Source organism: Armigeres subalbatus, chromosome 1 (genome assembly GCF_024139115.2).
Source record: "Armigeres subalbatus isolate Guangzhou_Male chromosome 1, GZ_Asu_2, whole genome shotgun sequence".
In the NCBI taxonomy this organism is placed as follows: domain Eukaryota; kingdom Metazoa; phylum Arthropoda; class Insecta; order Diptera; family Culicidae; genus Armigeres; species Armigeres subalbatus.
The window spans coordinates 245,586,903-245,604,145 of record NC_085139.1 but is presented as its reverse complement, the minus strand read 5'-3'; the positions used below and the strand labels follow the sequence as shown (position 1 = coordinate 245,604,145).

Here is a 17,243-nt window from a genome sequence, read left to right as displayed (position 1 = left end):
TATCAATACACGCACATGAAATACATTAGCGTTGAAATTAATATTTATTGTTTGAAAACCATCAACATGGCGGAGAAGCAAACCAGAATTTGCCTCCAAAATACGACGGACCCACTCAGCGTATAACCAAGTTGGAGCAGAAAAAGATCTCCAACATCGGAATTTTGGCCCCATATTGATGGAGGTAAGTGAAGAGGACAAAAAATGGACCTTATTCTATAAACAAACTGCAGACCTTTACAGGAAAAACCACCATCGAGATGTTCTATTTCGGCAAATTACACGAAAAGTGCTACACGATGATGGGGTTTCTGATGCAGGAACGACACGAACTCTTGCGCGGCATTACGATTTGCAGTTTGGCATCGGATAACTCTGTTGGGTGAAATAGGCAGTGTGAAACATGGCTCCACCAGAAAAGATCATGGATGTCGCGGTTATGCCACCGCTACCAAAATACGGTGAACCCACTCAGCATTCGAGTGGAGAAATGAAGAAAAACAACATTCCCAACATCCAAAATCTTGGCTCACATCAATGGAGGTAAGTGAATATGACAAAGAAATGAACATTTATATTAATAATCTTTACATCATTTACAGAAAAAAACACCACCGAGCGGATGCTATTTATTCCGGCAAAACATACGCAAAGTGTTACGCAGTAATGGATTTACTGGTGCAATAGCGCGAAGGCGGTATTATCACAATTTGCAGCACGGCGAAGAGCTTTGATTGGCGAGACCATCGGATAAATCTTTTGGAATACTCCGGGGAAAATCACTTTCACGATGGTGGTCGTTTTGAACGGATTGGCGCAAATCGGTGTGGATTTGGGCCGATAAATATATAGTACCGACTGCCGCGGGTGGTTTTCGTTAATTAAGAAGATCCATTTTGGCAGCACCTTCGTTTCCGTCCCCAACATTCACCACGGAGCGGCACTCCAAACTTGCGTCTAAGTACACGATTGGATCGTAATATTTTATTTACTACGCAGAAGTTCTTGTAAATGTCCGAAGTAAAAATAAATATTTCTTTGTATTTCTTGTTTTTTCACAAATTATTTACAATAACCCATAATTAGATCGGATTGGATTTGAAAACAACTCACATGATTATTATTATTACTGCACATAAAACATATTAATCTAATGCTATAATAAATATTCTAATTGCATTTGAATTCTGTTAGTACGTGCACATAACCCGCATAATAAAAAACAACATGTTATATGGTCAGAATCATTATTACGATGTAAGATATAGCTTCACAGTTTACGTTGCGGTTATCGAATACTTTTCGATCGATTCAACCATAACTGCTCGACATCATCACTAAATGTCAACATATACCATGCTGTCTCTAAAATGTTCTTTATTTCCTGCATTATATGTCAACATTTTATCATACTGTTGAGCGAAAATTTTGCACGCGAAAACAGACGATTTTTTATGGTGACATAACTTAACAACCCATTCAACATATTGTTATTTGTCAAATAACCGTACCACAAACTGTTAAAACTTTATATGAGATTGTTCATTTACAGTTGTCAACAGTAAAGGATACTGTTGTCGACCGTACGGGAAAATATCCATGTACAGTTTGTAATTATGCGGGAAAATATAAGAGTAGCAGAGTTTCTCATTCTATGTGCAAGACTAATATAGTACATATGCAAAGCTTGATTGCAAAAATATATGTGCAGTGCACATAAATTCTAGATGGAGAATTATCTCAGTGTAGAGGTTGTTGCGATAGTTTTCGACGTTTATATCTCTAGTTAGATTTTTTCCAAAATTGAAAATAGCCCAAAAACACTAAATCGACTTGAGCCACCTCGAAATTTTATCCGAATTAGCTGAAAATTTGACAGGAGACTTATTTTAGCATAAGAATTGTGATTCTGGGCTGACCGATTGAATGTTTGATACTTTTTGAAAACATGAAGAGGTCTAATAGGTATGGGTACTCGGCGGAGAGGTTGAAATATTGGCCGAGCGTCTGGAGTAATCCTGATATGAGCCTGAACACCCCAAGCAACCCGAAGTTCGGATAAGAAGGGCTATTTTGGCTTAATCAGCTCTCATTTTAAGTAATTTTCTGTATGGTGGGAGCGTAAAAGTGAACTTTAAAGTTCCGTTAAGGATGCTTGGAACTTGATGTGAACCATAGTGAACCAATTAGTTCGGTTAAGAGTAAATTTAAGTAAAATATGAACTTCTGGTTGCTTGGGACCCTTTATTTTACTAAAAGGTTTCGTTTCAGAGTCAACCTCATTGACTTCAATACCCACTTTAAACACTCCCAGCATCTTAGTCGTCAAATCTCATAGGAGATCCTTTTGTCCACCTTTGACGACAAAGAACTCGGCAACAGTAGACTTCCGCCCGATTGAAACTTCCGCTTCGAACGTGCCAATAACGGAAAGTGGTACATTGCTGCCATAACCTCTTAAAACTCGTGTACATCCTTTCGTCGACCTCAGCGCGCGAATCTTCGCATTTTTCATCATTTCCCATGTCTCGTGCCGAATCAGGTTAGCGTCTGCTCCGGAGTCAATCAATACATTCAGAGAGAATCCTCCTATTGTGCAATCCAGAGTGTTACTTTCATTACCCCCGTAGAACGCATAGTACACCTTTTCTGGCATTTCCAAGCCATCGTTTTGCTCCTCTGTTATCTACGTTGAATACTCTATTCGACTTGTGCGCAGCATCCGGAACATGTTGGCGTTTTCTGCACATTGCTTCAAAGTGATCTAGACCCCGACAACGCCGACAAGTACGTCCTTTTGCTGGCCAACTCAATGATCTTGAACTGTGCCCTTGTTTACCACATGAATAGCAAGTCAACTGCTCATTCCGTTTACCGTGTGTACCTTGTGGTGACCCGCGTGGAACACCGTCCGTTGCGTCATACACTGCCGAAAAAAACCTTCCGAAGATCATTATTTTACCTTATGAAAATTAGCCACAAGGAATCGGTTTGAAAATCATAAGGCAACCTTATGACGCAGGATGAACTTCAGATGAACTAGAGCCATAGTGAATGTTTATGTTTCTCCCAATGATGACGTATGAATACCATTAAGAAACCTTATGAAATTTCATAAGGCAGTCTAATGAAATACATCTAATCGCGGTATGATATTAATTCTTATTTTCTTGCAATTTATCATTAAAAAAATTATATAGATATTATATTATTGATTTGAATTGGATACATATTTTTATTTGAATCACTTTAATAGAATCGATTACATTTACTGTATTTTTTGCGCAAAACGGCCATAGAATTCGTTACTGGGCGGAAGGAGTCACTTTATCACTTCCGGAAAGTGAATCGCCGAAACTCCGAATACCTAAGTCGATTGCAATGATGTGATTCTGATTCCAAGTATGTGTTGCTTCCCGGTTGTTAGTTAAAATCGTCGTCGTCGTCGTATTTATTTAAATAAATTAAAAAGTTTCAAGTTTTTGGTGCTTCAAGTCAAGTACGAGACACTGAAATCCGCCTTCGTGTCGAAGGACGTATCTGAAAAGTTACTAAGAGGTGAATACTAAATAATGAAATAGTGGTATTAAGCGAATCTATACTATTTGGTCCAAAGACGTTCAGTTGAAAGAACATTACGTCGACATTAAATTAAGTTTTCGGTTGACGAATCAACTTGAACAGAATTTTATATCAAACTTAAGTAAAAGAATTAGTACCCATGAAAAAAAAAGAAAATCTATGCTGCAAATAACTTTTGACGAAATGTCGTCTAAACGTCCTGTCGATGAAATGTCCTTCGACCAAACGTCATTTAAGGAAATGTCCTAAAGCCATGTAGTCTAATGGCAAGCATGTAAGATTATTCTCAAATTCAGTATCTGAAATGAACTATGTACTTACATAATAGAGATAGCTTCGTTTTTACTTTGACTATTCACTGAATCAGGAATCCCTTCGTGCATTATACAATATTGCGGAATAACAGCTACGTAGTAACAGTAAATGCTTCATGGTCATCACAACGGTTCCTGTTATCCTGAAAATGATAATTTTTGTTTTTAATTATTTTATTATGACGACTAAAAATAAATGAAAAAAATAGATTCCAAGTTAGAAAAAAAATAATAATAAATAACCAGATTATGCATGCCTATGTAATACAACATTATAGCAGAAATGGTGGTTTAAGCAAGAATTGTCTAATCTAAACTTAGCATCCGAATCTCTATATCACTTACCATCTAATGTTAAAAAACCACATAAATAAAGATAAAAAAAACTTACCATCTAAGACTGCGCAATTCCCAACTGTTCAACAACATTCTCAACAGTATCTAAACCAGATCCGGATGATTTCAATCGGTACTTATTTCCAGGTTCGTTAATGGATCAAACGGCTGCTTTGTTGTTGGTGCGAGTTAAACTGTATCTGCTCTGATGCGCGCTTTGGTGGTTATCAGTACATACTAGACACCAAAAAACGTTTATTCAATTTGACGTCCAGCAGCAGTAGATTTAGCAATCCGTTCTTTTCCTTGCCGAGACGTTTGTCCTAATCCTGCGGATTCAAATGCTTGACGAATCGATTAACCGCTCTGCGGTCTGAGTCGCTCAACTTGTCGTATTCCGGATGCCGCATAAGCAGATGTTCCATCGTCAGGCGATCCTCGATGGGGACTTCCGGCAGAAGTGGTACGATCAGTTTGAACATACGCTTCGACTCGGCGGTTGATGGTCCCGGATCGGACAGGATGTGCATCAAATTGTTCAGAATTTTCTCCATCACTTTGGCCATCACCGTGTGATAGTCCTCCTTGTTCTCGGCGGTCAATTTCCCCAGCGCAAACGATTGGAATTTTGCGAAGAAATTCTTCACATTGGATTCCGATTTGTAACCTTGCAGCAGTTGGAATGCGGCCTGGGCAATAACTTCACAGAACTGGTATGGATCGGCCCGGTGCAACACCTTCATCAGGTCCCTCAGTTGTTTGTCGAATACTGTGTCGATGGCGAAGTTGGCCACTATAAAGTGCGTGTCGGTGATGCCGGGAAGCGACTTGTGCAGATCGTACATACTTCATGAGCATCTGCTTCTGCTTTATGACCGGTGCGTCGTGCCAATCGTCCTTCTTGGAGAAGAGATAGTACAGCAAAAATTTCGCCATCTTCTGCAGCAGTGCCGGTTGGACGGGATAAACGATGGCCTCCAGTTCGGCAATGCCGAGATCGCCAACAGCGTTCTGCGTCACGAGCAACATATCGCACAGGCTGATGAACATGTGCACGCTGGTGTCGAGCGATTCGTCGTACTTTTGCAGCTGATTGATCAATACGCGTATCAGTTCCATCACGCGCTTCTTCAGGCTGTTCCCGGTTTGCTGCAAATGGGTGATGGGCTCCTTCAGCGAATGCTCCTTGGCGGTTTCAGCCTGTCTAGCTTGTACTATGACGTGGAAGAGGCACTTGTACAGCCGATAGAAGATGCTCATTTGCTCCCCGGTCAGTTGCATTTTTTCCAACAGGCGGAAATCGGTGTATAACACGTGCTTCAAGTGGGGTAGATGTGTCTTGACATCGTGGTCCAGCTCCAGGAAAGCCGTTAACCTTGTGACGCACTCAGCGTACTGCTCGGATAATTCGTTGCTTTTACCTATATTGCGGCTATTAATCTTCATCCTGGTTTCCAACAATTTGTCAGCATACTCCTGCAGCAAATCGGACCATATTTGCTCGATGTCCATAATGATGTTCCAGTAGCCACGAATGACGGCCAGATTTTTGTGAAGCATGTAGAAATTACGTCCAGTATGGGCCACATCTTCCAGTACCGCAAACAGTTCACAGTAGTACTGATCAATGTTCATACTATACTTCTTAAACTGGGCGTGAAACGAGGCATCCGCCGATTGAAGAAGAATCGTATATGCGTGTTCATAGTTAACGCATTTCAGGAGGCACGAAGGATATCCCTGCGTGAAACTCTTAAGCAAACCCAGTAGCCGCGAGTGAGATGCGGATTTTTGTTCCAGATCCTTCATCAACAAGGCGAAATATTGATTGATCACATGCACCACCGAATATATCATGAAGAGATTGTCCTTGCGGGCAGATTCCTCGTCCAACAACTTGAACACTATATCCCAGTCGTCGAAGAACTCCAACTGCCACAGGTCGGTAATCAAGTGAATCAATTGGGTGCTCGTATCGAACATACAGCCTCAGGATATGTTGCAGAATTTCCAGATTTTACTATTGTCAGTATCGTCCGGACTGCACAGGGTGCATACATGGAAATCGATTGCATATCCTCGAATCATCTCCTCAGCGTGAAACATCTGTTGCCGCAATTGATTCATCCTTTCGGGATCCTCCAGATACGCCAAACAACTGAATAGTGTTTTCCTTTGTTGATGGGCACCCCTGGCACAGTTTCTCTGGATAATGGCTAACGAACGTTACCATCTTCCAGGCGACATTCTCAGTTCCGTGTCGACCTGCGTCAGGTCAAGTTACCTCGGCAGTTCTGGATTTTCCATGTAACCTTACTGCAATGGATAAGGAAAAGACGTTGACACAGATTTTCAGATATACAGTCACTTAACTATAATATTATGTTCAACTACTGACTGAAGTTTCTCTCTTGACCTCCCGATTTTAACGTCCAAGTTACAGTCGCTGTTATTTGTTGACACTTTGTTTGACGACTACAAGTATTTTGCTTGAGGTTTTCTGCATCCGCTGTGCCGAATGATACATTGCAGGTATAATCTTCTTCTCCGATTTGATCATTTTCCGGTCCTAGAAATTAGAAAGTTAAAATTTGCTATTTGCCTTGAACACTTCACAGTATCTTACCACTTTCCTAATCATCGCTTTGGATTTTATTTAATCTGCCTCAGCAGATTTCTCTAAAACCTGATAGAAACCACTTTTTCCCAATTTAGAGGGTCAGCAGCCCGAAGTAGATAATTCTTAGCTTTTTCGACTAGTTTGTTACAGAACTATATCTAGACCAACATTTGAAAAGGGCGTAACAGCCAAAAATTTGATCTCTCCAGTATTTTGTCTATGTATATAGCTATGTATGTAGATAAGGAATCCGAAGGAATAAATTTTGGCTGTTACGCCCTTCTCAAATATTGGTCTAGATATCATTCCACAGAATATTCAATGTGGTCAAGTAGTAGGCCGTCTTGAGACTTGGATCGTATATGGACAAACTTGAGTATGCACCATGAGAAAAGGTAACCGCAGAAACTACGTAATGGTTTTGTTCCTGAGTTCGCTTTCGGTGAATGCAGTGGTTGATTCGATAACCGGAATCACGACGTAAAGGAAGCCGCTTTCATTTTGCGATTTGAAGAACTTCTCCGAGTAGTGATTCCCCTGTGCAGATGATCTTGCTTTTCTGGAATAATGGGGAAAATCAATTTTGAATTGCCATGATTTTATCAAAGCAAACTTACACTACTGATGACGTTTGAAAACATTGTTCTGGTCAGGAACACATCACGCATGATGTATTCTTTGACGAAGCATAGGTTGATCCCTGAAACTTCTGAAGTGGACCAGAGTGTTTTGGATGGCTGGAAGCGGTTTCACGGTGTTATTTCAGTTTTTCGGAAAAGTATCCATTTGCATTAATAATCGGACTGGTGCGAGCGAGGATGCGAGACACTTATATTTGACAACTGTCAGGATGAACATTAAAATGAACAAAGATTGTTCATAAGATTACCTTATGATTATTTTACATAAGAAAAAGCTACTAATTTCATAAGGCGGACTGATGAATTTCAGTGGTACCTTATGAAATAAAAATAAAATGAATTCATAAGGTTTCATAAGGCAACGTTTATGAAAATCAAAATGTTTTTTCTGGCAGTGTAGATTTCTGGGGTCGATAGTGCGATAAATCAACTTTAATCAACGCTTTGCACGCGTGGATTCGAATCCCATCCTCGTCGCCAATTGTTGAATGCTGAGATATTCGGAACTGTATAATAAGATACACTTAATAAGATACACTTATTTTATTGTCACTTGCCGGTAGTCACGCCTGAAACTAACTGACTCTCTTCCCAACGCCTACTATCTTTCTTTCTTCCAATTTATCCCTGTGCTCAACTCACGTGTTCGACCCTACACACTGAAAACCAAAACTACCTAAAAGTGGGTTGTTTGCACTCAAAACCGTGGTTTGGGCCAATAACCCAAATTTGAGTAAAATGACTTTTCTGGCACTAGGTAGTTTGCCTTTAATCCCATGTAAACAATTTACCCAAAGCTGAGTTTAATTTATCCAAAGCGGACCTTAATCAACCCAAAATAGAGAATATTGAATTTACTCAAATTTGGGTTATTGGGCTGAGCAACCTCGGTGAGGTGTTTGCATCTTGCTCTAGTTTTGATAGCAATCATGGGAAAGAAAGGGAAAACTACCCAAATTTGGGTAAATTTTTTCTGCGATATTCTCAATAGTGCGTATATTGAACTCAAAGTTTGGGTTGATTTATCTGTCCGTGCAGGCATCAAAATCCAGCAGAAAATTTTCCTGAGGTGTAAATAAGAGCAAGATTAAGGCTGCCTTACACCTCGGGAAAATTTTCCTCCGGATTTTGGTCTCCGTGCTCTTCAAATGGGGCCGGGATTTCGATTTTCCGTGCCCAAATCCCTAAACATCGCATATGCAAAATGCATGAGGAAAAAATCCGTGGACCAAATTCCCGAGGTGTGAGGCCACCTTTACCGGTGATGAGTTTAAGGGTGAAGCCAGAGTAAACGCGACGTGCGATGCGACGCGACGCGACAGTGCAATTTGACAGCCTGTTGATAATGATTGTTATTCTTTTACGTGAGTCGCGTCGCGTCGCATCGCTCGTCGCGTTTACTCTGGCGGACACCTAAGCCGTTTGGCAGCGCAGTATCATTACTTGACACTTTACCGGTCGCTACTAAACGCACTGCTATAGCAGTAGCGCGACTGACAAATGGTAAAATTTGGTAGCGCGATAAGAGCGCTGCTATTTGATGAACTGTCAACTGTCAAACGTCACCGGTACGGAATACAGCAACCAAATTGAGAGCCGAAAATATTGCTCGTTGCATCAATTTTTAGACTCTGGCGCAACTTTTTAATTTTTAGCGTGCACAACAATACACGCAAACTATCTTCGTAATTGTTTTTTTTTTGTTGTTATTCATCGGACACACGTGTTTTTGTTTACTCAAACAAACAGCAAACAAAGTTAATTAATTTGTGTGTGTGACACGGGGAAAATATTCACGCAAATAATTTGCGCGCAGGGGTCTAATAAGGCGGAAACTGCGCAATAGTGACCGATACGGAAATGAGTGACGAAACTAAAATGAAAGCGCTGCGCGGTTGATTATTAAAATGCTCGCTACCGATAATGATGCTCTTATATAAAGCTTTTCTTCACGTGAGTCGTCCTACCGGCCAGTACCTTTTTCGAGCATCTGCTCGATTGTTTGACATTTTGATGTTTTGATCGAATGTTTCGGTAATCTGACCTGATGTGCAGTTGATTATGAAAGAGCGATGAAATTTTAATAATAGTTTCCTTTTATTTGAGATAAAACCTTCAACTACAATGTCGTTTATTGAAGCAGTCTTGAGGTATAATACGAAGAATAAATGTAAAGTGCACGCATTTGAAACCCCCTTTATCTTTTCCTAGATCCGCTCTGAATGCGAGAACCATCTCTGCTTTGCGCTCGTTCCACACCACTCCAGTGGTCAACTTCCGTTTCACGCCGATTCTCTGCGCGGAGCCACTGAAGAAAAAGAAGAAAATTGATCCGCAAGTCCTCAAACAAAGAGAGGAACGAAAGCGCAAACGTTTGGAGAAGCAAATTCGCCGGTTGGAGAAGAACTCCCGGCAGCTGAAACCCGTCGAAGAGCTGGAAGTCCCAGTGGAGCTGATTGACGAGCAAAAGCAACGCAAACGAATCGGAGTCAAGGTAAGTCCGGAGGTGCTCGAGAGCCGGGTCCTGCTGGAGAAGCAATGGGCCAAATACAAGATGGAGCAGAAGCTGGCTGATTATCAGCTCATCGATCGGGTGCTGGCGGCACAGACCAAAGCGCTTAACGAGTTGCGGCTAGAATCGGAGGAGTTGTACCAGAAGGCAGTGCAGGTCGACGAGGGGCTAGTCCCCTTCAAGACGGTAGGCCCGGTGGTCACTCCGCCGGTCGAGGGTTACGATATGCCCGACGGCGAATATCTGGATGTGTCGAAAAAGTTCGAATAGGAAACAAACATCAGCAACAAGATTCAGTTGCAACACAAAAGTTGAGTTAACTTTATTGTTATCACATACCTAATACCATCTTTAATTTATTTTTGCGTTGTAAAAGTATGAGCCGCTTTCGGGCTGGCGGAAATTTTGGAAGCCTGTTCCGAACCTATGATGGCCGCCAATCGTAGCAGGTCGTACTTGGTGTAGAGCACTGTGACGGTCATGGCACTGGCATCGACGCCATCCTTGCGGTTTTGGTACTCGTTGGCCATCAGATTGATCATCTCGGCGTAAAACTGTGGGTAAGTTGGAGGCTGATAGAATACCAGGTGGCGGATACCTTTGATGCGGGGTCGTCGGAAGAAGTGTGACCGTTCCGAATAAAGTAGAAAGTGACTGCTGCCGTGGAAGAACATGTCCCGTGCTCGCGCGATTTTGGCATCCTTGGAGTACTCGCAAATCTGAACGAAACTGAGTTCTTCCTTTTTGAAATAATTCCGGAGTCGGACGTAATCGAAATAGGAAGGTATGTAGATTAGGCAGCGAGCCATGGTGATGGATCGTAGTTGGGGCAGCAGAACCGAGGTGAAATGTTGGAACTTGCAATCAAACGATTGGTCCAGGGAGCTCACTTCGATACGGTGAAAAGTTTGCGAGACCGGTACAACTACGTGCCGGATGGAACCAGATTTGATGGGATTTGAGGTCCTGATCTTACCTCGGTAGTTCGTGCACTTATTGTTGAAGATAGATCGAAATTCCGGAAGATCGTGAGAGGCCAGAATAATCGTTTGGCGGTAGAAACGAGACCAACCGTTCAGACACCAGTAGCGAACCCGCGAGAAATCCGTGTGTTCGGTACTTTGAGGCTGGAGATGAAGGTGGTCCATCAGATGAATAACGTGATCCCAGTTTTGAGCCAGACAGATTTCCGCCTGGTCCATGATAAGCATTTCGATGGACGATAAAAAATCGTAATCGCGCTGAGCTTCGCCTTCGGCTCCGATAGTCATTCGGAGACCTAGCGGAGAAGCCAGAATCATGTCCGAGTTGTAGTACTTAGTGTAAAGCTTCATGGAGCTTTTGCTGAACGAGATACCGATACGGAAATTATCGTCCGTGTTGCCGGAGAAGTTCCGCTCGTAATCCTCTGGCTTTGGGTTATGCTTTGGGAAGTAAAGCGTATCTCCTCCGTATTCAGTTTGGAAGCGGTTGTAGTTAGTAACGACCTTGGTATCATCGCCAGCAAATTGCTTCTTAAGCGTTTCAACGATCTTCATGGCAGAGCTTCGAAAGGGCGCCACAATAAGAACCTTCGGACGTACTAGTCCTTGATCGCGATATTCTGGGACAGAAATAATTGCTGGTTTCGATTTTTTCTTCTGCTTTTTAGTGTTGGCGGCCTCTGCCAATTTTAGATTATGATGCATAATCTTTGACGTGGACTTAATGATATGATTCAACGCATGCAGGCAGTATACGAACCGGAGAGAATCCCCATTGTTTAAAGTTCTTGACGAATAGTACAGATCCTGATAGTTGTTCAAAATTGAGAAACACTCGGCCTGCAATTCCGTAAACATTGGTTCTCCCAAATGTCTTTGGATTCTCTCTTTGAGAAAGAGACTCTTAGGATCTAGTCCATCTATATCCAAAGCCTTTGGGATGGTACCTTCTGAAGCGTAAGTCTCCTCATCCTCTAGCAGAGTTGTCTTATTATTGTTTTTGCTTCGATCCTTGGGAATTTCGATCATCAACTGCCCTAATTTTTTGTACTTTGTTGTAACCTTCTGCACTACAGGTGGGCTTGCGGAAATCGATTCCAACAACTGGGAACTTATGTTGTGGCTTATGTGAGCCATATACGGATCCCCTTCGATGCCATCCTCTTCTTCTGATTCGTTTCCAGAACCACCTTCATCAACCTCTTGTTCCGATTCCTCCGAACTTTCCGCAGAATTGACTACCATCGCGTTATCTTCTTCGTCAACTGAACTACCGTCATCTTCATCATCCTGCTCATCTTCGCTCTCACTTTCATCGCTCTCGATCGCCTCCTCTCGCTTGCCCGCTCCCTTTTTACCGGTGACCAACGTCTTCACCAGCGTTTCGAAATCATCTTCCCGTTCCTCTCCATCGTCATCACTCCCACTCGCTAGCGGTTCTCGTTCGTCCACCGATGCGTTCATCTTTTGTTTGTACTTCCGTTCTGCTTCCTGTTGCCGCTTGAGCGCTTCCATCGCCTCTTTGCTGCGTTCCATGTGGCGCAGGTTTTTCTTAAAGCGTGAGACCGGTGCCCTTTGGGCCTGCTCCCGACGGCGTTGTTTTTTCATAGCCGCAGAAAACGGTTGTCCACGGCGGCCTTTATTTCCGCGGTTCTGGTGCTGCTGTTTGCGCGGCTTGTTCGCCATCGTTGTGGTGCAAAGGTAGCTAAACTAAAAACCAGAATGAAAACCACGGTAAACCGCACTACTTTTGCGAAAACTGATATGCACACTGTTTTTTTTGTCTCAGCAAATTGTAAACAAACGCACATTTCGTGCAAAAACGTCATTGGTGCACGGAAGAAATAAACTACCCAAATAGTGAGTTTAATTCACTCAACCTCAAACATCCGTACACGGACAATCTCAGAAACTCATTAATGAGTAAAATTTCACTCTTTTCGAAGAATAAGTGGATCTACTCATAAAATGAGTAAAACATTGTTTACTCTTTAATGAGTTAACGCAATATGTGTCAAAAAATGGGACTTTTTTAACCCATTTACGAGAATGATTCAGAACTCTGAATGGGTGAATTTTACTCGCTTTGGGAATATTTTTTTTAGGCATGCCAATCATTTGAATATTTCTGCAAAATGATTGGAGGAAACGGCTGTATCAATATTCTTAGATGCGCGGGCCGACAAGTGGCCCGGACGACTTTGCCTTGGCAGTAGTTTTAAGAGTTAATCTCAGGCTTCAAATAATGAAATAAGAGCAAGATTATACCGTTGGTGAGTTTAAGCCGTTTGGCAGCGCAGTATCATTACTTGACACTTTACCGGTCGCTATAGCGTATACTGAAGTATACGTCTACTGAACGCGCTGCTATAACAGTAGCGCGACTGACAGGTGACCAAATTTGGTAGCGCGATAAGAGCGCTGCTATTTGATGAACTGTCAACTGTCAAACGTCACCGGTACGGAATACAGCAACCAAATTGAGAGCCGAAAATAGTGACCGATACGGAAACGAGTGACGAAACTAAAATGAAAGCGCTGCGCGGGTGATTAAAATGCTCGCGACCGATAATGATGCTCTAAGAGCAAGATTACCGGTGGTGAGTTTAAGCCGTTTGGCAGCGCAGTATCATTACTTGACACTTTACCGGTCGCTACTAAACGCGCTGCTATAACAGCCCGCATAATGAAAAACGACATGCCATGCAGTCAAAATTACATATGTGTTATAAGATATATTGTCACTATTCACTTCATTGTTAGCATACTATTTTAAGCTTGATTCACCATACCAAGCCTACATCAACACTTACCGTTAATACATAACATGCTGTCGATGAGTAATTATATAGTTCTCTAATTGTACATCTACAAACTGATGTATGGTACATCGAAAATTTTGTTCGAAAAAACGACCAGATTTAAATGGTTATTATACTTAACCGCCCATTACTCATATAGTAGTTTGGCCGTTTACCATCTGAGCTACTGTTGAAATAGTATAAGAGACTGTCCATTTATAGTTGACTACTATTAGTTAGACCTTCGCTACAATACCACTTATTCTCTTCAATTATAACAGATGCGGTCTACGTATGGTCCATGATTATGCGGGAGTATATTTTCGTATGTTTTCATTCATTCATTCGTATATTTTCATTCGGAAATTGACCTTTCATTTTGCCCCAAAAAGAATTTTCTTTTTCAGTTGAATTGAATAGTAATCGGCTTATTTTTGTGGTTTTAGAGCATCATTATCGGTCGCGAGCATTTTATTATAAATTCAGTAGAAAATCGAATTATAGCCGCTATTGAAATTGGATTTTTCTCACAATCCATACGTTAAACCTAATTTCGGAAGTAGTGCGCTGTATAGCACATCACCAAATGAAAACAGCGCACCACTTCCGAAGTTAAGTTTAACGTACGAATTGTGAGAAAAATCCAACTTTGTTAGCGGCTATAATTCGGATTTGCACTGAATTGATAATACCCAGGTAACCATAAGCATTAAAATAAGCCATACGTGTGACTATAAGGCTACCACAGAGCTAACAAACTTCATACTGGCTCTATAATAGCCCTATATAGCCGAAAAGGCGAAATAAAGTGCTAAAGGTTACCTGGGTAATCACCCGCGCAGCGCCAGGAACTATTTAATTAACCGGGACGCGGCACTTGTTTTTTTTTTCGCGTTGCGCTTGAAGTCTCCATCGGTGTGTAGAGTTCTAGGTATACAGTTGAAAAGACACTATACAACGCTGTCAGTTGTCATGTTTTTTGCATATTTTTCTCACCGTGCACGACTGACAGCATTGATGTTTTTGTTTTTACGAGATCTGTCAAAGTAGAAGCTGAAATATTTTCCATATTATTTTTGCGTTTCTCGTACAACAAAGTTAACAATTGTTTCTCTTTTGCTTTGAATGTCGTAAAAGTGATTTTAATTCTATTAGTTATTAACTGATATTGTTCTTTGCAATTTGTAATTTATTTATTGTCATAACGGAAGGCTACGGGTTACAGGTTATCCTTCACGTGGTCCATAATCTTCGTGTCAGTAAGCGATTGTCCTTGCTTTAGAATGACGGTAAGCCCTCGAAAGTTTTGCCATTTCGTCCGGGATTCCGGCAACGGCTACGTCGGAGATCTCTGACAGTTCTAGGATTAGATTTCTTAGTTCCGTTGGAGACACCTGCAAGGCATAACATTTGGTTTAAATTTACTTTTATTTACAGTGGTTAGCACTGAGGAACCCGTACGAAGAAGGTCAGACAGCGAAAATGGCGATTCGCTTGATTCTATTGTCAACGGCTTGGAAGTTCATGAGGGCATCGAAATAGATAACGAGGCGTTTGGAATCGAATCAAACGAGATGGCAGCTCATGCCGGCACTGCAACCGTCGGACCCGCAGTGAATATAACAAATCCGGCCCACGCAGAAGAAATAGCTCCGACGATGGAAGCGAAGGAAGAACAAGATACGGAGAAACAAGTGTCCGATGATGAGCCCAAATTGGCACCAATCGATAACGATATCAATAATTTAGAATCGGAAGAAACAGCACCAGCAGAAATGAACGGGAGTGGTGAAGACGACTCTGGGACAACAGACGGTGCTACAGTTCCTATTGAAAAACATTTCTTTTCAACCGAAGTACAGCCTAATTCCGACGATACTACTTCTCTTGATGCCCCTGCTGAAGAGCCTTCACCCACTGCAGTCGATTCTGTTGTAGATAACGAGCAAAGGAAGCTGGACGAACCTCTACTACTGAAAATGAACCAATTCAGGAATCTCTTGATACCGACAAACCTCCATCGTCGGCTGAAGTTCTCCAAACAAAAACTAAAATCGATTCAGCTGATGACAAAGAGCCGAAGCTAAGATGCCTAAACATTCACACAAAGAACTACCAGATACCGATATTGTGCCTCCGCAACCACTACCAGAGGAATTAGCTAAGGAGGATACGACAATTGAGTAGGTTCAAGCCGTAGTTGGGGCTACAACCGAAGAGCTCTTAGAATCTGATGTGGTGTCAGTTTTTCCTTCAATGGAATTGTTCCAATCTTGTGAACCTGAATCCGCCAGCGAAAGCGGATGATCCTTCCGCTTCGAGTGCAGTTTCCGTTTTTAGCACTGTGTCGGCGGCTATGGAGGATAATACAACAGCCATATTGGATAATTTCTTAGAATAGAACCAAACGATTTACGGATCACAACCCGCTATCGAAGCAATCGAACCCAAATCAACTGAACCCTCTGAAGCAACTGAGGTTGATGAACAAGTTGTTAAAAGCAATAACCTTGAATTTCATTCATTGCCGGTGGAAACACCGGATCAACCTCCTTCCGCTCAAGTGATCTCCGATGAAATGGAAACCATTCCTTCTGCCATATTGTCGGAAAACTTTTCGACGGGATTTCGATGAGGATCCCTTCGAGATTCCCATGGGAATCCTTTCGGGACTCCAACGGGAATTCTTTTGAGAATCCTTTCGGGATTCCGACGGGAACCTTTTCGAGATTCCGACGGGAATTCTTTTGAGAATCCTTTCGGAATTCCGACGGGAATTCTTTCGGGATTCCGACGGGAATTCTTTCTGGATTCCGACGGGAATCCTTTATTGGCTCCTACGGGAATCCTTTTGAGAACACTTTTGGGACTCCGACGGAAATCCTTCCGGGATTCCGACAGAAATCCTTCCGGGATTCCGACAGAAATCTTTTCGGGATTCTGACGGGAATTCTTTCGGGATTCCGACGGAAATTCTTTTGGAATTCCGATGGAAATTCTTTTGAGAGTCCTTTCGGGATTCCGACGGGAATATTTTCGAGATTCTGATGGGAATATTTGCGAGATTCCAACAGGAATCCTTTCGGGATTCCGACGGTAATCTTTCCGGGAAATCGATGAGAATCCTTCCGGGATTCCGACAGGAATGCTTTAAGGATTCCGACGGGAATTCTTTCGGGATTCTGACGGGAATACTTTCGGAATTCTGACGGGAATACTGTCGGGATTCCGACGGGAATATTTCGGGATTCCGATGGGAATCCCTTCGAGATTACGAAGGGAATTCTTTCGGGACTCCAAGGGGAATTCTTTTGCGAATCCTTTCGGGATTCCGACGGGAATCTTTTCGAGATTCCGACGGGAATCTTTTCGAGATTCCGACGGGAATTCTTTTGAGAATCCTTTCGGAATTCCAACGGGAATACTTTCAGGATTCCGACGGGAATCCTTTCGA

General features: G+C 42.1%; 2 protein-coding genes and 1 pseudogene across 2 annotated transcripts; 1 reads left to right on the top strand and 2 right to left on the bottom strand.

The window, feature by feature from the left end:
- Positions 1-3,408: 3,408 nt before the first annotated feature.
- LOC134218793 (uncharacterized) lies at positions 3,409-6,359 on the bottom strand (annotated as a pseudogene).
- A 3,131-nt stretch (positions 6,360-9,490) lies between these two features.
- On the top strand, positions 9,491-10,315 carry LOC134206309 (large ribosomal subunit protein mL40). The gene is made up of 2 exons (XM_062682011.1): positions 9,491-9,643; positions 9,705-10,315. The coding sequence occupies exons 1-2, from the start codon at positions 9,618-9,620 to the stop codon at positions 10,273-10,275; spliced, it is 597 nt and encodes a 198-aa protein (XP_062537995.1). The 5' UTR covers positions 9,491-9,617; the 3' UTR covers positions 10,276-10,315.
- On the bottom strand, positions 10,298-12,782 carry LOC134206308 (U3 small nucleolar RNA-associated protein 25 homolog). Its single transcript, XM_062682010.1, has one exon. It carries the CDS (start codon positions 12,672-12,674, stop codon positions 10,362-10,364), a length of 2,313 nt encoding a protein of 770 aa, XP_062537994.1. The 5' UTR covers positions 12,675-12,782; the 3' UTR covers positions 10,298-10,361.
- Between the last annotated feature and the right edge of the window lie 4,461 nt (positions 12,783-17,243).

Excerpts from the sequence above, each read along its gene's own strand:
- LOC134206309 (XM_062682011.1), top strand. The coding sequence starts at position 9,618 with ATGTCGTTTATTGAAGCAGTCTTGAG. Across the intron at positions 9,644-9,704 it reads TTTATTGAAGCAGTCTTGAG|ATCCGCTCTGAATGCGAGAA; the intron begins GTATAATACGAA and ends ATCTTTTCCTAG.
- LOC134206308 (XM_062682010.1), bottom strand. The coding sequence starts at position 12,674 with ATGGCGAACAAGCCGCGCAAACAGCAGCACCAGAACCGCGGAAATAAA.